The following is a 25,149-nucleotide window of genomic DNA, read 5'->3' on the forward strand; positions in this document are numbered from 1 at the left end:
GCTCCGATGCCCCATTGTTGGATGCAAGAGGAACACAGCATCGGCAAGCCTGACCTTTGCCAACGCCACTAACAGGGAGAGGCATTGTTAGGTTAGCCCTGGAGTAGCAGCTGTGTGCCAGTTTCTTTTGTAAATGCTTTGATATTTTAAAACAGAAATTTTAAGCGAGGAAGCCATGCTTTGTTGCTGTTACAATAGCAGCTCTTGTCTGTGTGGATTCATTGAATGGAGACACTGATACCGGTGCAGTTTTAGTGCCGTTAATAGTTCCTAAGTGTGTACAACGCATCTCTTCTTAATGGCTTGTGTCCTCTTACTGAGAATTTTATACCTCTTTTAAAGCACGATCCCTGTACTTATTTATGGGCATGTGGTGGGTCTCATATTTAAATGCCTCTGGGGGCGCCTGGGTGGCTCCGTCGGTTGAGCGTCCGGCTTCAGCTCAGGTCATGATCTCGCAGTTCGTGAGTTTGAGCCCCGCGTCGGGCTCTGTGCTGACGGCGCGGAGCCTGGAGCCTGCTTCCGATCCTGTGTCTCCGTCTCTCTCTGCCCCTCCCCCACTCACATTCTGTCTCTCTCAAAAATAAACATTAAATACCTTTGACAAGGAAGAGCATTGCTGGTTTTCCATTTGGTATTAGCCTTGACGAGTAGCCTTTGAACATTTGGAAGACTGATGTGCGGACAGGATTGTGATTAATTTTTGTACCACGTCCATTCGCACCTGCCTCCACACTGGCTGCTCCCACTGTGGGACAGTAGCCCCCAGGGCCGCATGCCTCTCTCCAGTCCACCTCCTGCACCTGCACAGCCGTGCTTCCCAGCCCCGGGCCCGGTTTCGTTTTTCTCCAACCCACCACCCTCTGACATGGGTCTTTGCGTTATCTGTCGGCTTATCATCTCTCTACCTGCCTTTCTCTCACCCGAGAGTCCGCGCAGGAGGGCTGGGGCTTCACGGGGTCCCCACCACCACCACGGCACATGGGACGGGGAGGGGCTCGATCACAGCGTGGCTGGTCCCTGGTGAGCCTGTGCACGCGTCCACACTCGGATGCCGCGAGGAGGCAAGCGGTCTGGGTTTTTCTTATGTTGTCACTCTTCTCAAGGCCGCTGGCAGCTCAGGGCCCTATGCTCGGTGGAGGGCGTGACTTGGTGTATGGAGAAAACGCAGTGGTTTGTTTTTTTTCGATGACGTGTCTCCGGAACTCAGACCGCCGGCACAGCCGCAGCATGCGTTCTGGTGCTTCTGAGAGATGGCCGCGCTGAGGAACGTGCGGCCGTCGTCCGGGGCGTGGCTGGCCCGGCAGCGTGGCAGCCTCGGGTCTGGGCACACAGCACCTCCTCCTGCTCGGCCCTGAACTGGGCACAGAAGCGCCGAGCAAGAGGACCACAGTCCGTCGGCTGAACGCAACCAGAGGCAAAGCACAAAATGGAAGACTAACGGTGGAGCCAGAGGCGGCCTCCGAGGCGCCGTCTGAGGTCCGTGCTCCTCGGTAAGAGCCAGGGTGGATTCGGGGTTAGCAGTGGCACGGCCACGCTTTGGTCCCGGGTTTCCAGGGTGAGGGGGGCTCCCGTACAAGGCAGAGCCCCCGAGACCCTGTCCTCTTCATGACGGCCAGGCGCGTGCCCGCCCTGGGGCGGGGCCAGCCGGGCGCTGACCCGAGGCTGTGGCTTGTCCCTGGCGAAAGGGTGCCAACAGGACCTCTGAAAAGGTGGTCCCGACATAGTTTCTGACTCAGAAATGTTGCAGAGTCCCCGTCAGCCTCCGCCCTGCGTCCCCGCAGGTGGCACGTAACTGGTGGAACAGAGACGTCAGCACTGGCGGACGGTCAGCTCGACGAGACCGTGGTTGGGTGTCTCTAGCTTTCCCACCAGTGCCCCCCAGTCCCGGGGCCCCTCCTGGGCCACACTGCACATGCCGCCTCGTCCGCTTTGCCCCCTGGGGTCTGTGCCAGCCTCCCGGACTCTCCTGACTTTGACAGTTCTGAGCAGTTCTGGTCACTTACTTGGTACAGCTGCGTTTACCTGGTGTTTCTCGTGACGAGACGGGTCACGGGGGCTGGGGGGGGAGGTGCCCTTCTCGTCACCAGATCGGGTGTCTGAGTCCTCACGACTCCCCACAGGTGATGCTGACCTGGATCGCCTGGTGGAGGTGTGTTTCTGGGTGTGTCCTGTGTCGGGTGCATTTTCCCGTCCCTCCTCTGTCCTCTGGAAGCCGGTCTCTGGGCCCCGCGACCCCAGGGGAGGGAGGACTCCACGACACCCTCAGATGACTTGTGTATGTACATTAAAGCCACATAGTCGCTGTTGAAAATTGGGGGAGTTTCTTGAAGTTGTGCGATTACCCTGTTTTTCCTTCAGGGTCTGTCCCCTGACTTTAGGCTTCCTTGTGGCCGCCATTACTGTGACGTCCTGGCGGTGATTTTCCTGTTTCCGTCATCCCTTCTGCTGTTGTCAATTGCAGTTCCCCTATGAGGAGGAGCTACCCTTTCTCCCCCATTTCTTTACTAAATACTTGTTTATGTCGCTGTGGCTCCTCCTTCTAGTGTCACAGACTAGGATCCAGCACCACGAGGACCTGCTTTGGTGCTCATGGCCCAGCCTTGGCTGCGGGGAGCCCCGAGGCTGGCTGCCACACCCTTATTGAGCCCCCCCCCCCCCCGACTTCCCAGCCCCACGGGAGCTGCAGGCCCTTCTGGCGATTTCCCTTCTGTGGCCCGCGATTCACCTCTTTCCCCAGGGGCCTTGCTTCTCCTTCACGGAGAACGGTGTCAGACACCCAGATCCGGGTGCTGGATGTGCTCGTGGCTGACGGGGTGGCACTGCTTCTCTGCCCCACGCCGGACAGAGCCAGGAAGGGTGTGAATGCTTACAGTGCACCGCTGACCAGCAGCGAACCGCTACCGGGACCTCCGTGAGCGTCAGAGGCCTGACGCCGCGTGAGAGGAGCCCACCTCAGGGGCCGCCCACAGCGCGATCCTGGCTGGGGGCTGGGGAGGGGGCCGCCTACACGCAGACGGTGATGAGGGTCTCTCGGGTCTACGCCTGGGTCAACACCACGGAACCCGGGGCAAGGAATCTACGGGAACGGTGCGAGGCTCATCAGTTTGCTCCGAACCCACAACTGCTGTAAAAGTAAGAGTTTAAAAGTACACAGCACAAAGGGTAAGTGTTAGCACATTAAATCTTTAAAAAGCCGAGTAGGACGTGTGGGGAAGCCAAATGTGAACTATAACAAATGAACCTGTTGATAAACATGCAGCGTTTACACACACGTGTGTGCGTGTTCTCCGTAACACGTCTTCTGCGTTACGTGTTGTGTTTGTGTTATGACATGTGCGTAGGCATCTACTAAGTAACCGCACTGAGGGGCTGAGGAAGGTGTTTTCACGGCGTGCCCGGGTCTGGTACGCAGATGCGTGAGACGGCGTGGATGTCACGGCTCTTAGCATCAGGAGGGGTTTTTGAGAACAAACTACTAAGCCACTGTGAACAGTGAGCAATTTGCTGAGCGGTTTTACGTAGCTAAGCACATAAAATAATTCAGCCCAGTGGTGACGAGAGACGGTTGTCAAGCCAACAACCGACTGCTGTATCCAACAGTGGGCATTTGGAAGGACTGTCTATGGCAGCGCTGGGGGCGGCGGGGCAAGCGGGCACTGCCGGGAGCACAGGACTTGGCACAGCCTCCCTGGAGGACATGTGCCTGCCCGGTCACACATGTGGCTTCCGGTCACCAGCCTCACTTCGGGATGTTTCTGCGGCAGGATTAGGGTGCGCAGACAAACTGCGGGGGGCTCAGCACCATGTTCATGGCGGGAGAAAATGAAAATACACGTGAAGGTTCAGCTGTGGAGAATTAGTTAAAATTACATCTCCGCATGACTAAACGCCAGGATGTAACGACACACAAAAAGATACTTAAGATATGTTAAAATGGGTTTCAAATTGTATATACTACATCCCATTTTTAAAAATATTTTATTTTTATTTATTTTTGAGAGACACAGAGTATGAGCAGGGGAGGGGCAGAGAGGGAGGGAGACACAGAATCCGAAGCAGCTCCAGGCTCCCGGCCGTCAGCACAGAGCCCGACGCAGGGCTCGAACTCACAAACCATGAGATCCTGACCCGAGCCGAAGTCGGACGCTCAACCGCCTGAGCCACCCAGGCGCCGCTAAAATATTTTAGGTCATCCCTAAACACAGCATGGGGCTTGAAATCAACCCCGGGATCCAGAGTCACATGCTCTTCCGACTGAGCCAGCCAGGCACCCCTGCAGTTTGCTTCTACAAAAATCTTCCAAAACTATTTTGAAGTATATGATCAGGGAATTAGTAAGATTTACCTCTGGGTGGTCAGACTGCTTTTCTCCTTAGTTCCAGTTTATCTTCAGTGAACATCTTTGCTTTTGATTAAGGAATAATAAATTTGTCTTAGTATTTACTGAGTTGCTTCTAATAAAATGAGATCAGTGGTGGATCAGATGTGAGCAGATGTGAGCTGGGCAGAGGACTGGAGGAGCCCGGGTGGGGGCGGCCAGAGGAGGAGAGGGAGCCAGTGAAGCTTTGCCTGAGGGGCGCAGTGAGGTCCGCTCCCAGCCAGGTACCCTTGGCCGGGTGACAAGTCCTTTCCTCTCCTGGGACCGGGTGCTTCACGGTGCTCGTGGCTGGAAGCGGGACAGGGGTGGGGGTCGGGGGCCGGTTCTGAGCGCGGGGACTGCGGTGGCCTGCCGGTGCTGGGGGCTTGGGAGGAGTGCAGGTTTTCGGAGGACCGCGGGGGGGGTTGAGACCAGGAAGGGACCCTCGGATCGGTCTCCTGTCTGGACGGGTCCGAGCTTGCCCTGTGCTCTGTGCTGCTGCTGGCAGGAGACGCTGGAGGCAGGCGTTGCCTGGAGGGTCCGAGGAGGGGTCAGGGAGTCCTGGGCGTCGACTAGGTGGGGAGGGGCTGGCAAGGCCGGAGAGACGGTGGTCTCCCTCGAGCCGCGGATGAGGGCCAGTGTGGGCGTGGGAGGCTGGGTGAGTTCGTGTGAGGAAAGCAGGACAGCGAAGTACTCCCTGACCGGTATTTAGTGCTGCGGGTGCTCTGGAGCTGGTCCCCAGAGCCGGATGAGGCAGGGAGGGGACACGCTGCGTGGCGCCCGGTGCCTCCGCCGGCAGGGTGAGGTTACCGCCCTCCTGTCCACTCAGTCTGTGCCGTGTCTCAGGTTTTGTGTGTTTGGGTGGCAAGAAACCTCCTCCTATCTGAGTGAGAGCTGTGCGATGTGCCTCCAAAAAGGCCAGGGCTCGGGGATGAAGTGACTCAGGAGACAGGAAGCCGTGCTTCTCGCCACGCCAGGTGGCATTCTCCGGGCCTCAGAAGTTTCCGGACTCCCTGCGGCTCGGGCCCTTCCCACATTCTAAGCACGTATGTGGTTCTGTCGCGAGACTCGCGCGAAGGTCCCGCCTCGGCACGGCGCCCGCTCAGAACGCGCGCCACGGCGCAGCCCGCGGGGCAAGGCTCGCGCCCGCCGCCCCACCACGTGGCTTCGGGGCCCGGTCCGGGATACTTGGCTCAGCATCGGCAAATGGACAACTCTCTGGCTTTTCCCCCTCTTGATCGTGCCAAAGTCAGCAATTACAGTCATAATCCCCGAGGAAAACGCAACTGAGAAAATAAGAGGTGGGCGCGAGCCCGGGGCGGGTGTGAGCCCCAGGGGGCTTTGCACGTGCGGGCCCTGCGCTTTGGGGAGCACGGTGCCGCCTCTCACGTGGCCACCGGACTGGAGCAGAGTCCTCAGTCTTCTTGGGCGACGTGGCTGTCGTGCGCCAAGCTCCTGGATCCCCCCCCCTTCCTTCCTTCGGGCCCCGCGTGACACCCCGCGTGCGCTTCTGTGCAGAGAGCACGCTTCTGCCCTTCTCCTGCTCCCACGCCAGGCCGCCCCGGGGCGGCCGTGACAGCTGGCGCACGACCAGCCGCGTCTCCCCACCCTTCAACCCCCTTAGGAGTCTTTGCCTCCTTACGGAAGCCAGCCCCTCTGAACAGGGGTCTCCTGTCTCGGAAAGAGAAGCTGTTTTCCGAGCTGCGTCTGAGCGGTCAGGGTAGCAGAGGCCCCCTGCTCCCACACCGTGGCTTTCCTCTGCCCTCCCGGCTCCTCTTCCGGGAAACGCGTGCTCGTGCTGCTGGCCTGCATGAGACTCGAGCACGTCCCTCGATGACGTGGGATTTTCTCCACGAGGCTTTTAGATCTCTTCTTAACAGACTTAGTCCCAGAGTCGCTGTAAGTTTGGCTTCTGGGACAAGTGGCAGTTTAAAACATCGCGGTTCAGCGTGTTGCGATTCACAAGCCTGCCGGCAGTCGGTCCTGGATGTCCCCGTAGATGCCGATTCCTTGCTCTGTTTTTCTTCAGCTTTTGATTATGAAAACCCTCCAGCACACACACACCATCTCCGTGTTGACGGTGACCCTGAACAGGCAGCGGCCCGGGCTTTGCTTACCGCCTCCCTTCCTGCTCGGCCGGCCGTGACGCAGATCCCACGTGCTGCTGTTCCACCTGGACGCGCTTCATCACGTGCCGCCCCGGGTGGGGTCTGTGACCGTGCGCTGCCAGCACACCCGGGACACCGGGGGGGGGGGGGGGGCACAGCTCCCACCTTCAGTCCGTGTTAGGGGACGGCCGGCTAAGCAAGCGCCTTTCCTACGGCCCCCGTGTCCAAGTGCGCACCGACATGCCCGATGGGTGCCCCCTGCAGCCTCTCCACGCCCCTCCCCCTCTGTGCTCCAGACAGGACTTGTGTAGTCCTGCACAGAGCGGACTGCCCTCCAGGCCCGGTGGGCCAGCCACAGGGCTCCCGGCTACTCCAGAGTCGGCCTTGATTTGGGCAGGGACGTTTTGTGGGGGCCGGGACTTCGGTCGCTGCCGGTCAGAAAGCTCGGGCCACCTTTCCCCTCTCTCTGCGACGGTGAGACTGCTGAGGCCACCTGTCACCAGCCTGACCTGTCCTTTAGCAAGTTCTCCGTCAGCAGCAGTGAAGGACCGGTAGCCTTGGTGGCCAGTCTGGAGCTCACGTTCTTGTTTGTTTGTGTTTTTTTTAATGGTTATTTACTTTTGAGAGAGAGAGAGAGAGAGAGAGAGAGCAAGCTCGCAAGAGAGGTCACGTGCAAGTTGGGGAGAGGCCGAGAGAGGGGTTTTGCAGAGGGGCAGACAGAGGATCCGAAGCGGGTCTGTGCCCGCGGAGAGCAGCGAGCCCGATGCAGGGCCCGAACTCCTGAACCACGAGATCATGACCTGAGCCGACTGAGCCACCCCGCGCCCCCGGAGGGTGTGCTCTATGCTCAAGCTCCATCACTCTGCTTTTATCAGAGTTTTGCTCGGTTGGTTGGTTGATTTTTCTAAGAGTAACTTTCCTTCATCAACGGTTTGGTTGCTCTAAACCTTGTGCCTCTGAAAAACTCAAGATAAACATGTGTTCCTTTCCCTCTTCAGCTTTTGTGACAATCACTTGGTCCCTGAGCAGCCACAGGAGTCCTTTTAATGCCATTTGCAGTGCTGCTGATGCCGTTTGATACTTGAACTCATTTTCTGTATTTTTTTTTAAACTTTCCATGTAGGAGATCATATTTTTTTCTACTTTAGGTCTTAGAACTTTTTATTATTTTCACAGTGGCTAAGGATAAGTGTGATTAGGACTCTTAAAAATCGTGTCATTATGGGGGCACCTCAGTCTGGCAAGCATCCAATTCTTGACTTCGGCCCAGGTCATGGTCTCCTAGTTCGTGCGACCGAGCCCCACATCAGGCTCCATGCTGACAGTGTAGAACCTGCTTGGGATTCGCTCTCTGCTTCTTCCCGTCCGTGCGTGTGCTCTAGCTCTAAGTAAATAAACTTTAAAAATAAATAAAAAATAAATAGCTAAAAAAAATAAAATAAAATAAAAATAAATAAATAAATAGCTGCCATGTTTAAAAAAATCAAATCACATCACTATGAAAAATTTCCAGCGTACCAAAAAAATAAAAATAAAGGATTATATAGTAAAAACCCATACACGGACCATTTAACTTCTACAGGTTGTATCTTACTTGATTTTTTTTTTTTTTTCTGTGATTTAGCTAATCTACTCACCTCTCCGTCCGTCCACCAACCCGTCTTATATTTTGATGCGTTTCAGAGTTAACGCCACATGGGTACACTTGAGCGTCAGGTCATTAACTGAGCTCTAGTTAAACTGTGAACTGCAGTGTTTTAAACTGCCGTTTGTCCTAGAAGCCACGCTTAGAGTGAATATGGGAATGAGTCTTTTAAAAAATATTTAAACGCTCTGTGGAGAATCAAACATTATAGAGGGACATGTGAGAGTTTTATTTTATTTTTTTAATTTTTTTTTTCAACGTTTATTTTTGGGACAGAGAGAGACAGAGCATGAACGGGGGAGGGGCAGAGAGAGAGGGAGACACGGAATCGGAAACAGGCTCCAGGCTCTGAGCCATCAGCCCAGAGCCTGACGTGGGGCTCGAACTCACGGACCGCAAGATCGTGACCTGGCTGAAGTCGGACGCTTAACCGACTGCGCCACCCAGGCGCCCCTGTGAGAGTTTTAAACAAGCCAGCAGGACGGCTCTTTGAGCTGTTCGGGTTGTTTCCCTCGACAAAGAACTCCCACACAATGAGATGCGAAGATCTTAAGCACACATTTTGAGAGTCTGACAGACCTATACCCCTGTGTAATCCAAATTCCCATGAAGATACAGAAAATGAGCATCACTACCGTTTATGCAAAGGTAGCACTCTATCTCAGACTGAGTCTGTAAGAATTTCCAGGAGGGACGCCCGGGTGGCTCAGCTGCTTAAGCGCCTGGCTCTTGGTTTGGGCTCAGGTCATGATCTCACGGTTTGCGGGACTGAGCCCCGCGCTGGGCTCTGCATTGGCAGCGTGGATCCCGCTTGGGATTCTGTCTCTGCCCCTCCTCTCCTCCCGCTCTCTCTCTCTAAACATTAAAAAGAAAAAACTTCCAGGACCGTTTGCACAATGCTCCCCACAAGGAGGGAAGGTTTGCTTCCTGCCTGGCTTCTCAGCTAACTTTCTAGAAGTCCTACTCAGCTGACACCTCTCTGCAGACAGCTGTGTCCCGTCCCTTCCACACTTAGGGACCCTTGGTCTCAGGGGCCTGTGGTGAAGGGCCAGAGTTAACTGTGTGAAGGACAGCTGGAGGACTCACCTGTCTGAGAAGATGGAATTGCAATGCCCCAAATGAAGCAGGTTTTATGTAGTTAATACTAGGGAAAGTTCTGCTTTCCCATAGGCTGCAGGGTTTTTATAATGATGTCTGGTGTTTTCCATTTCTTTGCTACTAACAGAAGGCTCTGAGGTCACAGCCTTACCGCTCTGATTTATGTCCAAAGGACAACGGCTTGTAGTCTTTTTAAGCACGGGCTATGACGGCGAAGAACTTTCTGTCTAGTGCTGCTTAGACAGACAAGCCTTACCCGTGCTGCTGACGGAGGCTGGTGGTTTTTCCCTTCACACGTGTGCTGGGGTTGCTCCACTTCCTCTCTAGGTCTTTCTCTCAGCATCTTCTCTGCGCAAATGATTTGGGTGCCTCGCTGTTGGCACAGCTTGTGGATTCCTGGTTCTAATCTCAGAACGGAGAGTCCGGGAGGCGCAAGAGTCCACATCTGGTTCGGTGTCTCCTCACCTCCGTCGCTCCTGACGAGTTGCTGCCATTCACCCTGTCCCTTCTCCACACGTTGTAATGTCTCACTGTCCTCTGCTGGGGTCCTGCCTTTGGTTTACAGCAGTTAGGCTGCGTTGCGCCTCTGTGCACGTTTTTTGGATCCTGTCTTATGATTCCCTGAGGTTCTTCAATCTGTAACTTGTGTCTTTTACCAAGTTTGGATAATTTTTGCCACTACCTTCTCCATTTTTTCCTGCCCGTCTCTTTCGTCTTCTCCTAGGATTCCACCCGTGTGTATATGTAGGGCCTTCTGACGATGTGTGTTCTCCGTGCTCCTTTGTTCTCCAGGCTTTACAGAGTCTGCTCTGCGGCCTGCGTAACTTCAGTCGAACTGTTTTCACTTGGTCCTGTCCTCTCGACGGCTCTTAGGTTCATCTGGTAAAACTGTAATTTGAGACGCTTTCTTTTTCAGCTCTCGAACTCGCTTGGTTCTTTCTTGCCCAGGTTTGTTTCTCTGCCGAGTGGCCCCATCTGTACGTGCCTCGTGGGCAGGTCTTCCTTTACCGGCTTGAACACCCTTCGCCTGGTCTCTGTGGAGCAGGGCAGCCCGGGGAGACGCGCGGTCCGTGGCACCGTGTGTGTTGGGCGGGCCGTGCAGGGATGGGCTGAGCCCTGACTGTAAACGTTACGTCCAGGGAAGGCCCTCCCTGAGAAGGGTGGCCTCCAAGCAGAGAGCTGGCCGACGGGCCGGAGAAGGGGGCGCTGGCGGCGGCGGGGACCTGAGGCGGGCCTGGGCCTCCAGCCGGGGAGGAAAGCCCAGGGTGGAGGGGAGGGGAGGGGAGGCGAGGCGGTCAGTGGCGTGCCGGTTAGCTGTACCCTCTCCCCACGGGCCGCTCGTGTGGGGTCTTCCTGATGGCTCACGTCAGCGGACTTAACGGAAACCTAGTCCTCACTCACTGCGCACTGACCTAAAAGAAAGCCCTTCTGGAGACTTCTCCTGATGGCATCACAGACGTGGTGCCTGAGGATATCACTGCCCCTTCCCATCACCAAGCCACCACCCCAGGCTTCTTTGTGCACAATGTCCGGGCAGTACCGGCTGCCGACAGCGCCCCCCGGGGTCCTGGTTCCGTGACCGCTGCCCGCCTGTCCGCTTCCTGTCCCGCCGAACGTACGTGCTGCCCAGAGCAGGTGTGTGGGGCGGGCCGCGCCTCCCGGGGTGAGATAACTGGACACGCGGGCCCCTCCCGTCGGCCAGGCCCTGCCCTCCTTCAGGTGACAAGGGTGTGCCTCTTAGCAGCATCGAGGACAGCAGAAAGTGTTCGAGGAGTGTGTGGAAGATCTAGAAAAGCAGGTCATTCTTCAGGACCATGTGGGGAGAGGGTGACCCCACTTCCGCGGGCACGGTGCTCAGCCGCAGCGCTGGAACGAGGCCCGCGCCGCGCAGAGCCTCCCAGCAGACCTGCCTCCCGGTGTTGTCGGAGAGCAGGGTCCCCCCCCCCCCCCCCGCCCCGCCCCCTGCCGCACCGTGAGCCCAAGCGGCGCAAGCCTGCAGGGCAGGTCCAGGGTGACCTGGACACCGGGCAACGTCTTCGGGATTGCGGCAGGCCACTCCAAGACAAGCTCCTGGCTAATTTTCATGCCCGGCAAACAAAAGGCAGAGACACGGTAGCACATCGTGCCCTTCAGCCTGATGTATGCTAAATATTTGGAATACATTAATCCTAAGAAATCTCTGTTGCTAGATCTAATTTCCGTTGACAGGAAGCATTTTCATATTTATCCAAAACCAGTAAAGCCAGCGAAGGTCATTGCTCTGAATTTTGCTCTTGGGCTAGCTGGTGACACCTGCACGGTCGTGAGCAACAGGGGACACCTGGGGCTAGGAAGTCTGGTTGCCATGGTAACCGAGCATTACTCTTCGCCGGTGGACAGAGGGGGAGGGTCGCGGTGTGGGTGTGGGTCACACAGGTCACTTCCTGCTCCCTGCAGTGCCCAAGGACAGCCTTACGAACACAAGATTTGCAGTTTTCTAAACGATTCATAATTGGGAGCGTGCAGTTTTAAAGCGAGTTTATTTGAAGCCTGAAACCTTTAACCAGCTCTTTCAAACCTATCTACGTGCCAGAAAACTCACTCCTGTTTACAATCTGATTGGACTTAAATCCCGCATCTGAAGCGTGAGGCTCGCTTCTTTCAGAGGCCGGGTCTCCCCTTGCGGGCTGTCCAACAGCAAGGTCGGCGGCCCCCCACGTGCCACGTTTGCCCCGCTCGCCCCGCTCAGGGTGGTTCCGGAGGATTCTGGGGCAGATCCGGAGCAGACCGGGGTGGGGGGTGGGGGCAGGAGTGTGGCCCATCTCTGGGGTGGGGATGGAATCAGTACCGCCCGGCCCTAGTCTGTCTCCTTGGGGCAGGAGTGGCGATACAAGCCATCCTTGTGGCTGAAAGGGGTCACCGAGGCCAGGCCCCTCTCCATGCCCTTCCCTGCAGGCACACGTGTGATGCCTCCTGGCTGCAGCTGGTTGCCATGGCGACAGTGCCCGCAGGGGGACAGAAGGTGCCGGTTGGTACCTGTGAGGGGCAGGGTCACCCCAGCGCCGTGCCTGTGGGACGCTCCCACCCTCGACGACACAAGGGCCCCTGGAGTTTCCGTAGCCAGCAGCCCCCTCGGGCCCCATCGGTGACTGCGCAGAGCACACTCTGGCGTGCTGCTTCGTAACTTCCCGTCCTGAGATGGAACCTGGGAAGACGAAGAAAGGCTTTCCAGGGCTCCGAGCACGCTGCAGGTGCCGAGGGTGGGGCCGCTCCTCTCGAATGACAGCCCGTCTGGAGGGAAGCGTCTTTCTCCTTTTTCCCTGTTTTTAACCCGAAGCTAATGGGTTTCCTGCTTCTCATGCGGACGGTGGCTGTCACTCTTGAAGGATCCATAGGTGCAACGCTTCATTATTCTTTCTGAGTAACTATAATAGTTTTGGGGACGGTAACGAGACCTCGGTTGGTATTGCCTCTCTGGAGTGGCCATCTGCACGCCTCCCGCCTCTGAAGCCTTGGTTTAGGTTGTTTTTCTCCCAGGTCACAAGGGGCTTAATTTGTGCCGGGTGGACCTGGACTCTGGGTGACTTCCACGCAGGCGTCGTGCGCGCCTCGCTCGCCAGGCGGGTCTGCTTCCCGTCGCAGGCGAAGGGATCGCCGCGGAGCGGCCAGGCCGCCGCCCCCGTCCCGCGCGGTTCTCCTGAAGGCGCCAGGCACGGGTCCGGCCTCTCAGTGCTGAATTTTCTCGATCTTGAACAGAAGAGCATCTTCACTCTCCTCATGTCCCTAAGTCCACAGGGAAGGTTTGATTTAGTGAGCAGGTGCCCCGAGCTGAGCCAGAGGGGCAAGGGACCCCCACCACTGACAGGTGAGGTCGGGAGACCCAGGCCCCATGCGCTTCTCTTGTCGGAATACACGGAGGGCCCAAATTCAGCGTGTCTTATGGGGTCTTTCCTCGGAAGTCACCTGCGGCTGCCCTGGCAGACACGGGCCACACGTCACACACCGTGCAGTTTTAGATGCTGGTTCAGGAGCGCCGGCCAAGAGAGCATCCCCTCTCCGACCACACAGGCTGTCCACAGACTGCAGGGCACAGGGCTGTGGCTGCCTAGGGACCCGGAGGACGTGGACGTGTCCCATCGACACCTCCGTGAGAGCGGCCTGCCCCACCCCCACTGCCTGTCTCCTCCTCAGAAGGGCAAACAGAGCTTGGGAGCCGCCCCGCTACCCGACAGTTGCTGGGGTGGTCACCGTCCAAGTGTCCGGTCCCGAGCACCGACCCCTCGTCTCTCACAGCTGGGGGCCTTCCCTCCGGTTTCGCAGGAAGCTTCCCAAACGCGGCCTGTTCAGCACTTGTCAGCGTTACTGGAAACAAGCCAGGAGCCACAGAAGTCAAGGTTCCAGAAACAGGTAGCTGCATGGGCCTCATGCTTCGTGGCTCCCTAGTGGGCGTTTGTGACCCCTGCCCCAAAGCTACAGGCAGGGGCAGCACGTGGGCGTCATCCCCGAGGAGCATCCATCGGGGCGGAGCCTTCCGGGGGACCCCGTGGAGCTGCAGTGCTCACGTGGCACTCGCACACCAGTGAAGGGACCAGAGTGCCCCATCCCCTCTGCAAGAGGATACGTGTGAGCGCAGGTTGGAAAGGCACAGGCGCCCTCTCGGGTGGGACTCGTCACTGAGGTCGGGCCCCCGGTGGGACCCGCCGGTTGTGTCTGGGTCGCCCCAGCGCCCTGCCGCCCGGCCTGCGGTGGTGCCCCCGCGGCGCCCTGGCCGTCCTCATCGCGACCTCGGGGCTGCGGGAAGCCGTCCGGCTGCACCCCTGGGCATTTGTTTTCCGGGGCCGCCTTCCCGCCACGCCGCCCGAGAACAATGGTGCCTTTGTGCGGATGTGTGTGGCGCAGCTGCTCCACCCGATGAGATCCAGGCGAGGGAAGCAGCAGCAGGTGGGTCTGTGGGCCACCCTTTCCTCCCCGGCGGTGTCGCAAGCGCTGATGGCCCGAGGGCCGGCGGCCGGGGAGGTGGCAGCTCCAGCCAGATCGGGGGAGCGGAGGTGGGGGGCCATAGGCGGCTCTGCTCCCCCTGAGCACCCGGGCAAGGTAGGGAAGGTTCCAGTAGGTTCGCAAGGAGGCAGGAGGGCAGGTGACCTTCTGCCAGTACACGTGAGTCCCTAAGGCGGCAGGGCGCCCCTTGCCCACCCCATCGCCTGCTTGGCGGCACTTAGGTGGGTCTCTGGGCCCTGCCATTTGCACATCACTTTGATTGGTGTCATTCAAGCTGCATATTAAAATTCCGCTCGTCACATCTGTGCAAAGTGAGGTGGCAATTAGAGAAGGCGGGCCTGGCACTCTGGGGAGCGCCGTGCACCCACGTGAGCGTCACAGGCTACGAGGCCTTTCCGGTGAGTGCTGGCAGACGTCCCCGTGCCTGCGGTGTTCGGGGTGGACACTCCACCTTGCAGCCTCCGGGGCTTGCCTGGCTCTGCCCAGAACACCCTGGACCCACCTGCCCGCTCGTGCTGCCGCGCAGCGGCACGGGCCTCCCGCCTCCTACACTTTCTCGCCACACGGGGAGGGATCGGCCCAGTGGCAGGACGACAGGTACTTTGTCAGAAAGCAGAGGGGCCCGCCGATGAGCGCACGGCAGCGGTCAGCCACTTCCAGGTTCCACGGCACGCTTGGGTCATGAAGTGACACCCCAAGAGGAGGAGTCCAAATTCAAGGACTGTTCTCTCACAATAAAACTAGAGCGGTTGTCATAAAAGGAACGACGTCTGGTTTTTTCTGGTCGAGACAAGAATGGGGGTTTGAAGTAAACTGTAAAGCAAAGGGCCTCCATCACCGTGAAGGGGAAGAGCACCTTGAGTCGAGATACACGGTCAGTCCACGTCTGGAATTTCCTAAGACAGACCGAGTGCAAACGCTTCCTGCATTTTTTCCCCCTTCTCCCGGGAGAAGTCAGGGTTCTCAGCTCTGGGCACGTGCAGGCGGGTGCTGGGGAGCCAGGCTGAGCCCCCGTGGCTATCCCACACGCTAAGTCCCCCGCACACGGGTGGTACCAATGCCCCTTCCCGGCCTCGCCAGAGCACCTTGTAGGACCATCTTGCCCGTGACTAGTGGGGGCCTGGCCGCAGCTCACCTCGCTTCCCCCCTCCTGTGGGCACCCCTCCCCGGCATCCTGGGCCTCTTTCTGCATCTGGACTTTTCTCTGGGTGGTGCAGGGTGTGCTCTGGTGCCCCCAGTGTCCCCAGCACAGGTGCACGTGGCTCAGCCAGGACAGCCCACGGATGCCACGCTGGCCAGTATAGGGCGGGACTCGCCGCCCCTCTGGGTACGGGCCGGTTTGCCCGCCAGCCTCGGTGCTGGGCACTGCCTCACAGCAAGCAGACCCTGTCCTAAGACCCAACTGACCTGGAACCGGGGCTTCAGAAATGCACTGAACATACGAGAGCAAATGGGTCCCCCCCCATTTTATTATGAAAAACGTCAAACCACAGACGAGTGTCCGACGGGCACAGTGAGAACCCACACACCTGCCACCGAGACTCAGCAGGCCGTTCGTGGGCATCATCATGTCCCCCATCTCCACCTCCAGTGCATCTCAGAGTAAGTTGTAGGCATCGAGCCATCCGTGTGGCCCTAAAAATCTCGGGTTCAGGACTACACTTAGGGTTGTCTCTTTGCAGTGGTTTTGTTTTAGAAAGAAATTTACAATGAAATACATAGACCTTCAGGTGCCTCTGACGCCCTGAGGGGGTGTCACCCCAGGTGTTTTCCCCTGTATCAGTTTTGCTCCTTCCAGAACCTTCTGTGAATGGAACCATAGTACATGGACCCTTGTCCAGAGTATTTTTCGTGTGCGTAAAGTTTCACAGATCCGTCAAAACGAGATGAAAAAGAATGTGTGTAGGGGCGCCTGGGGGATCAGTGGGTTAAGTGTCTGCTGACTCTGACTTGGGCTCAGGTCATCTCGGGGTTCATGGGTTCAAGCCTGTGTTGGGCTCCGTGCTGACAGCACAGAGCCCACTTGGGATTCTTTCCCTCTCTCTGCTCCTCCCCTGCTTGTGCACACAAGCGTTCCCTCTCTCTCTCGAGGTAAATTAAACTTTTTTTTTAAGAAGCATGTGCAACATGCAGAATGCCACGTAGCCTCTTTTGAAAGGCCGAGTGAGGGGCGCCTGGGTGGCGCAGTCGGTTAAGCGTCCGACTTCAGCCAGGTCACGATCTCGCGGTCCGTGAGTTCGAGCCCCGCGTCAGGCTCTGGGCTGATGGCTCGGAGCCTGGAGCCTGTTTCCGATTCTGTGTCTCCCTCCCTCTCTGCCCCTCCCCCGTTCATGCTCTGTCTCTCTCTGTCCCAAAAATAAATAAACGTTGAAAAAAAAAATTAAAAAAAAAAAAAAAAAGGCCGAGTGACAGCAGCCGGGAAGCTGTCAAGGTCTCACGTTTCCACGACAGGCCAACTCAGTGTCCACGGGCACACGGAACACCCGCCCCCACTGTGCCCACGCTGCTCACCGCACTGGTCAGCTGGGTCCCAGCTATTGCTGTCACAGCCTGCGGTGGAGTTGCTGGCTGCCCCAGGCCAAGCCCTTACAGGGCTGACAGGAGGCCGTTTCATTTAGAGCCCCTGTCGCCTGTACCCGCGTCTCCCCCAGGCCTCCCCGCTCATCTGGGGCAGACTGGGGCCCTCATGTCCGGGTCAGGCCATCTGGCCTCGTACACTCTGTCCTGGTGAGGTGCTCTCAGGGAAGAACCCACAAAGCTCTGCTTCCGTGTTCAAAACTACTGAATTGAAAAGGCTTCCACAAACCCACGGGCGGTGTGTGCTCAGTGTGGGGCCCGTGTCAGGTCTGTGCAGTGCCCTGCAGAGAGCCTGGCTTGGGGTGCTGTGGCCATCCCACTGCCCTCTCTGACATGTGCCCCGGCCTGGGGGTGAGACGGGTCCCTGGGCCACACCACCTGTCCTGGTTGAAGCATCATTGAAGTTAAGCTGAGTTTGGAAAATGTCTGGCTGTTGTTAACGTGGCCTTTTGTGTCCTTACTGTCATTCCAGGATGGGAGTCCCAGCTTCTGGAAACAGGATTCCTGGGAATCTTCCTGTGCCCTCTTTGGACTTTGTCTCGACTGCCCACAGGGACCCCCCCATCCCAGATCGTTCTGTGGGGCTTTCGGTGGCTGATTTTCAGAATCATGCTTGGAGCGGTAAGCGGAACCTTCAGTGCCTAGGCTTCAGGAAGCGTGCCGCAAAGGAGCCACGCCTCGCTGCCTGCTGGCTGGGCTGTGCCGTGCCCGCAGGGCCCCTTCTGCTGCTTTCCGTGTTCGGGGGCCTGTTTCTGAGTCCTAGGAGTGCCCCCGGCCCCCAGTCCTGTGCACAAGCACTTCCTGTGGGGCCTATCTCGACTCTGAGCCCCGCTCCACAGGGAGGCTCACGGGCAGAGTCCCTCCTGGGGATTTCTGGAAGGTCTGAAATGTTTTACGTGGTTTAAATCAGGGAGGGTGGCAGCGGGTCAAGGACACACAGTCCCGTGACTGTCACCCCAGAGAAGCCGTGCAGAGTCCTTCCTGTGGGCACCTGGCTTGTTGGCCCCGGGAAGCGTCTCCCAAAAGCCAGGCGTGTTGGCGGCCGCCTCGCTCCGGCGTGGCCGGTCGATGCCGTGGCCCATGTGCTGCCCGCCTGGTGTCCTCCTGGCTCGCGCCCTCCTGGGCCCTGGCGACCAGGGTTCCCCGGCCGCAGACTCCCACGGGGCCCGTGCAGGTGCGCGTCTGCTTCCACTCCCCCTCCCGTCCCCCTCAGGTGTCTCGGGAACATCATCCGAACCTTCCGGTCAGGAGGGACTTGGTTCCTTTCGGCCTGACTAGTGTCCGCTCTCTTGGGCTTCTCACTCTCTGCCGATAAGATCTTGCTGCTTGTGCCGGAGCACTGACTTCCTTTACGTCGGTCGGGAGCCCCGGCCCTCAGGTGTGCTGAGCCACCTGTCTGCTTTGAGGTTTCACAGGTGCGGGCGCGCACGAGCTCACAGAGAGCACGCTTCTGCCGCACACAGCGGTGGCTCTGCCCGCGTCCCCTTCAGTCCAGACGGCCCGCCGTCTCCTGTCCCCCGCGCCCTGGCACCGGCCATCTGGCGTGCCCTGCGCCCCTGGCAGGAGGCCCTCGTCACTCTCAGCCTGGGACAGCATCCGTGTGTCCCATCCCTGACTTGGGCAGGCCCTGCCAGATCCCTGTGGGGCTGCTTTCCGTCCCTGTGCAATCGGCGAGTGTTTTGTGGCCGGGTCTCATAGAGTTCCGTGGCTACCGCGTCGTCGTCAGATGTCCTCCCCCCTCCTGGCACCCGTCTGCCCCTCCGTGGCTGGTGTTAATTCGACGCCCTTCGTCCCCATTACCCGTCTGGCCTGTGGGAGCCCGTCTTCGTGCCCTGTCGCCTCAAATCCTGAGTGGTGCCAGCCTTTAACTGGGAGTCGGAGGTCCCCGAGCAGGACAGGCTGCCCCAGGTCCTTTCTTCCTGCCGGAAGCCCGCGCTCCCACGCTTCAGATGCCCTCCTGGGCATTCGAGCCCCTCATCCCCGTGTGACGACCGTCCGCGGTCTGGTTACTGCTGCATCTGGGGCGGGGTGGCGGGTGGGGGCGGGTCACCAGAAGCAGCCGCAGCGTGGGAGGTGGACGTGGTTGGTGAGCAGCACCCAGGCTGCCAGCGAGGGGAGCCTCGGGGGCCCGCGCGTGGCCCCGACGCGGCCCGCAGGGCTCGCGACCCCGGGCGGTGCGCGCGTCGCTGCAGGTCCCGGGAGCTGGCGTGCGGGGCGAGCGCGTGGCCAGACCCCGCCACAAAGACTCCTCGTCCGGCGGTCGGACGGCGGGCCTGACGTTCGCGGCTGCTTTTCCTGACACACGGAAGTTATTTGCTGTGATTAGCGGGCGTGGTTCCGTGTCCGTCTGGGACTTCAGTTTGGAGTTTTTCTTCAACTACTTTTGAAATCCAAGGTGTTCGCTGTTCTGGTCCCTCACCGGGGACCGGCCCGGGACCGCAGGCTCCCGAGGCAGGAGAGCGGCGGGGGAGGGGCGCCCACGGAGCCTGACAGCGCTCAGGCGCCTCTCGTGGCATTTTGATCGACTGTTCGCACCAGCTGGGTGAAAACTCATCAGGTGCACTAAAAGGGGTAATTACTCGATTGCGTCTGTGTTGGGTGCCGCTCCTCCTCCTCGGCTGGAGAGCGGCAGCGGGGAGCAGGCCCGGAGAGGACAGCGCCTGTCGCTTACGCGGGGAGAGGGCCGCACGGGCCTGCGGAGGACTGAGCCGCCTGCAGGTGCAGCCCCGGCCTGACCTGCGCCTGCTCACGACCGGCGCCCCGGACGCAGAAGCCACCCGGCCGCCGTCTGCTGCGGTCCCGGCGCGCTGGGCAGTGCCCCCCCCCCCCCCTGCACACACGGCCCCCGGGCCTCCCGGGCCCCCGAGGCGGGTCAGCGTGGCCTCCCCACCGTGGAGCAGGCTCTGCCTGTGAACAGCTGGAAAGTGGGCCTGGCACGTGACGCATGCTGGACAGCAGACAGAGGGGGTGGGGGGCCAGCGGGACACGTGGCAGGTGCCTGGCCGTCTACGAGGGGGCAGGGGCGGGCCGAGGGAGGCCCAGAGTTCCCTCGGCCCGCATCCTGCTAGAATTCGAGGGGCGAGGTACAGAGAGGAGGACCTGGGCACAGAAGGAGCCCCGAGAAGGACACAGCGCCCCCGCCGACCTGCGGAGGCGCGTGGCTCCCATCTAATCCCAACAGACAGACACTTAACTGACGCGGCCGCCCCGGTGCCCCGTCCGAATAGTTGTATAAATTGAGATCATCAAACCAAATAAGAAGCATCTTCCGCTGAGAAAACTCCAGGCCCAGAAGAGACTTTACTGATCAGTCTGTAAAACATTTAGGGAAGGAAGTGAATCCTGTCCACACGCATCCACGACACAGAGGAACCCCTTCTGGGCTTGTTTTTGTGAGGTCAGTGAGGACGAGGACGTTTCAAGAAAAGGAAATTACACAGCAGTCTGTTCAAGGGCACCGGGAAACTCTCGAATTATTAACAAACGAACCCAGCAGCGCCCGAGCCGCATGATAGACGGGCTTTCCGCGGGATACAGAGTGGACGTAAACGAACCGATGCAATTCACCAGATTCTTAACTGACGGAGGAGAAGCATTAGAATTAAACACTCGTTCACAGCCGACGCATCTTCTGATGCGCCCTGAGAATAGGTGTCCTCCGCCCGGTATGTGAGGCACCCACCCGATGCCGCGCTCACCTGAGGAGACCACGCGTGTCTGCCGAGGCGGAGCGCGTGCCGGGCGCCCACTTATCCCGTCTACCTGGTGTCGTACTGAAGATTGTAGCTCGCGCAGAAAAGCAAGGAAAAGCAACAAAAGCCCTGAACGCGGGAAGGAAGGAAGTGAAGGCACCCGTCTTCGCGGTGGAGGGGTCACAAGGTCCTCAGGACCAGCGTGTGCAGTTAGCCAGGTGTGGGATTCACGCTCAGGGCACACGGATCAGGCCAGCAGAAGCCAACAGGGAGTGAATCTGTGGGGTCGTCACTGTCGTGCCGTCCGAGCTCCTGTCTCCCCGCCCATGGCGCCCCGGGGGGTCCCACAGAACCACTACCCAGCCACCCGCGAAGGAGCCGGGCCCAGTGGGGGTGTCGCCTGGAGCCCTGCGGGCAAGATGCCACAGCAGGAGCCAGTGACCCCCACAAGGTCTGGTGACGAAGGAACTTCTACCTTCCCCGAATCAACCTTTTCACATGCGTGGGGATCATCCCCGGAGCGGCGGGCACAGAGTGTGAAAACCTGAGGTACGTGCTCTTCCCAGAGCCCCCCAGTGCCTACGACTCGCCCACGCGGGGCCTTCCTCACGGTCTGCCGCTACCCAGACGTGGACACCCAGGGTGACATCTGCCTGGACACCGTCAAGGACGTGTGGTCTGTGTGTGTGACATCAGGGCCACCCTGCTGTCCATCCAGACCCTGCTAGGAGAATCCAGCACCCATAGCCCTTTGAGCACACACGCTGTGTGTGAATAGCCTGGAGAAACCTCACAGCCTTTAAAAAGTACCTGCAAGAGGGGCGCCCGGGTGGGTCAGTCGGTTGAGCGTCCGACTCCGGCTCAGGTCCTGATCTCACAGTCTGTGAGTTCGAGCCCCGTGTCGGGCTCCGTGCTGACGGATCAGGGCCTGGAGCCTGCTTCGGATTCTGTGTGTCCCTCTCTCTGTGTCCCTCCCCCACTCTGTCTCTGTCTCCCAAAAGCAAACAAACATTAAAAAAAATTTTTTTTAAAAGACGTGTCTGCAAGAAACCTGCTCGAAGCTGGTCTCTCGCCAAGAACCCGGGCTGTGTAGCCTCTCTCCTTGTGTTCTCTTTTTACCTTCTCCTTAGATCGTCTGCCCTTTCCTTCGTTTTTGTCTAGGACTCTGTATCTTAAGCTGTGGTGTCATTTTTGTTTCGTTTCTGTTTTTTAAATGAAGTCTCCGGTTGAGCCTTTATGAATACGTTAAATAAATACAGTGGTTTGTTTTTTACCCGCCTCCCCCCCCCCGAAAAAAAGAAAAGAAAAAGAAAATGTAAAATATGTCATTAATAACCTCCAAAACCATAAAATACTCGGGAAATTTTAACAGAAGTCTAACACTGTTCTCTGAAAGCTACCATCGTTGCTGAGAGAAATGAGAAAGGCTTAAAGAGACAGACACACTTCTGTGAGTCAGAAGCCTCAACACTGCTCAACTGTCCAGCTCTCCCCAGATCGATTTGTAGATGCCGTGCAACCCAAACCTAATTCTAGAAGGATTTTCTTTCTAGAAGTTGATGAACCGATTCTTAGATTTGTTTGGAAACGCCAAGGACCTAGAATAGCCAGAAAATCTCGCATAAGAGGCCCACCCTTGTTCCAGGGTTTCCCAGGAGTCACAGTTGGTGAGACGGGCAGTGGGGGCACAAGGACAGACAGCCAAACCCTTAGGAGGGTCGGCGAATCCAGAAATAGCCCCACACCAAAATCACCGTGACGCACGCTTTGGACAACTGACCGAGTCAGTGCCACCAAGAAAGACCAGGTGCTTCTCTGACGTGCAGCGCTCGGGCGTCTCGTTACCCACAGAGGCCGTGAGCCCCAGCCCGCCACTGCGCGCGGGAATTCGTTCGAGGCGGGTTCCAAACGTGAAAGTGGAAATCACAACACTTCTTGAAGGTAACGGGATGTTTTTGAATCAGAATCTTCTCTTCCCGACAGACACGAGCAATAGACGGCACCCACAACTCCTCTGCCCCGCACGGGGAGCCCGTGTCTGGGCCCGTAAAGGACGCAAGAAACCCAGTGGTCACGACGATCGGCGTGAAAGGGGGGAGCTTTAGCAGATACCCCTGCAAACACTTGAAAACTGCCCAGCTTTCCCAGCCGTTAGGGAAATGCCTGCCAGTCCACGCGCAACGGGATGGCGTGTGCGCCCACAGGACCTGCTGAACCCACAGAGGGCAGGACCACACTGCAGCGAGTGTCCTGGCTCGGGCCGCCCCAATCACTGCAGACCGAGTGGCTTGAGCGGTGCTATCTTCCTCCCGGCATGAGGCCGGCGGTGTCCCAGCGCCTCCCATCCCCGGTGAGGACTCTTCCCGTGTCCTCACAGGGGTGCGGGGGGACAGCAGCCCCGGTGTCTCTGATGGGTGCACTCGCCCGGTATGCTCAGGACCCTGTCCCCATGGCCCCACGGACACTTAATTACTTCCTCAGTCTAAATGTGGCTGCAGGGAGGGCCTGGGGAGGACACGGCACCGGCCCTTCACGGCAGGGGAGTGAACCAGAGAGGGACTGGCCTGTGGTGCTCTCCTGCGGTCGTGAGAAATGGTGCGCAGTTCACGGAAGCCGCGACGCAGTTACCTACGAAGTTAACCTACTCCACCCCGTCGTGCTTCTGTCCTCAGGATGCCTGGGAATGCACTCCCCAAAACCCTCCCCCGGCACCAGGAGCTGGAGACCAACCACGGTCCATCGGCAAGAAGATGGGGACCAACCGAGCTAAGTCCCCGGAATGGAAGGCACCCGGCACAACAGGGGCGCGAGTCCCGACACTCAGCAGACCCGGTGACCTCGCAGACGGCGCGTCAGGCTCCTCGTGCGGGGGCTTCCGGAACCGGTGGGGCCAGCGTGTGGCCAGGATCCGGGGTGGGGACTGACTGGGGGGGGCATACTGGAACGTGGGGGGCCGGGGAAGGGTCCCCCGTGCTGGCGGGGGAGGCACCCAGGCGTGCCCGTGCACAAAGCTCCTTGGCCACACGCTTCGGGCCTGGATGTAAATCATTTTTTTAAACCCGACGAGGCAAGCCGCCGGGGGCCTCCAGGGAGGTGGCCGATCGGCCCCTGTGTCGCACAGACAGCTATCTCTGTGGGCAGGGCTGGAGACCGGCACGCTGGCAGGTTTTCCTGGGGCTTCTCCGTCGCGCAGCAGAGAAGACCGCGTGCCCGCGAGCCCTGGAAAGATGGTCAGCCTGGCCGGATCTGCGGCCTGCGCTAGAGCCACGCGACGCAGCCTCCCGGCCAGGCTCCCCGCGCCAGCTGCGGGGACGGCGGGCGGCCACGTGGCGCGACCACCCCGTCGGACTCCCTCCCTTGGGGCAGAGGCGCGGGTGTACCCTCCCGCTGGAGTGGCACAGGCCCAGCCGGTGCTTCTCTGGAAGAGTCAGGAGCCCTTCTCCCAGGTTTCAACTCAGTCTTCGGCTTTAAAGGCACAGATTCCAAACACATTAGTGGGGAGAGGCTTTCCATCTGCAGAAAACGGCAAACGGCGTGGGTGTCTGAGTCAGTGTTTAATAGGTTGCCTTTTATCATGCTTTAGAAAAGTTTTCACTTTGTTCTCAAATCTCAGCTTCTGTAAAGACAGACACAGGTACGTGTGTCTGTGGCTGAGTCGGCGCCGGCCGGGTTCGTCCTGGAGACGCTGCCTGTCCCTGAAGCCTGAGCCCTTTGCTCCTGGAGCTTCTGCTCCCCGAGTCGGACCACACGGTGGCTTCTCCACAGGCCTTGGCGCCACAGCTGTCCCTGATCGGTCCTGGGCCGGCCGGACGGCCTGCGCCGGGTCGAAGGCCGAGGTCTCGGGTGCCCCGAGTTCTGGGGGCCGAGGCAGAATCCCTGCCGCCAGGGACTCTTCGCGCTGGACGGCACCAGGGGGAGGCACGCGCTTGGCCTCGGCCTGGACGACCGGACAACCGAAAGCATCTCCTTCGCGTACCTCCCTCCCCCCCAACCCCCCCACCCCCGCCTCCCTGCGCGTGCGGGAGGCCTGGGTGCGCAGTCAGGCGGAAGCTCTTTGCGGCCCCTCCTCCGTGAGAACCTGCCGTGACGTGAGCGGTGTGGTCGCTGGCCCACGAGGAGGAGCGTGTGCACGCCGGGCCGCGGGGGTCAGGAGTCGGTCTGATGACCGTTAGATTTCACTGCCGGGATGCGGCTGCTTCTCTTGGCTCTCGTTTTGTCAGCGCGCCTTTAATTTTTCCACGTATTCTTTCCGTAGTTCCTCCGACACCATGTGCTAAATTATTTCATTACTGGTTCACCTCGTGGGAGTTTCATAAAAAACTTCCCAACTTCTTACCGAACAAATGCAGCCGAAACAAGCCACTTTCATCGGGAGCCGTGTCTCTGCGGTGGCCGACGCGGGTCGTTGGCAGGTTCGCCGAGCGCAGGGTGCGGCAGGAGGGGAGGCCGGGCGCCGGAGCCCCCAGGCACCTCTCAGAGGCTGGCAAGGCACCAACTTTGCTGTTCCGTACGTGCAGGTGACCCCCCAGGGACCTGAAGGAGAGAGATGCCAGCGTGTTTCCCACAGGCCGTCCTCAGCAGGTGCCTGACGACCGAGCGCCGGTGCCTCTCACGCTGGGTGCTCCCACTCGTGGCTGTGTCTCACAGCAGCTGTGGCACCCGAGGTGGGACCCTTCCGGTGCTCGTCGTGGG

At 58.9% G+C, this 25,149-nt stretch overlaps 1 protein-coding gene across 2 annotated transcripts in view; it reads left to right on the forward strand.

Annotated features, from left to right (window-relative positions):
• The window catches only part of LMF1 (lipase maturation factor 1), an 87,467-nt gene that overhangs the window by 31,530 nt on the left and 30,788 nt on the right, over positions 1-25,149 (forward strand). The window contains exon 4 of one of the 2 annotated variants that reach the window (XM_040459503.1): positions 17,238-17,386. The exons of the other annotated variant lie outside the window; for it this stretch is intronic. Within the exon in view, the coding sequence (XP_040315437.1) occupies positions 17,238-17,386 (149 nt within the window). The remainder of the gene's footprint in view (positions 1-17,237; positions 17,387-25,149) is intronic. 2 annotated transcript variants of the gene reach the window in all.

Source organism: Herpailurus yagouaroundi, unplaced genomic scaffold (assembly GCF_014898765.1).
Source record: "Herpailurus yagouaroundi ecotype Mexico unplaced genomic scaffold, PumYag 222, whole genome shotgun sequence".
Lineage (NCBI taxonomy): Eukaryota > Metazoa > Chordata > Mammalia > Carnivora > Felidae > Herpailurus > Herpailurus yagouaroundi.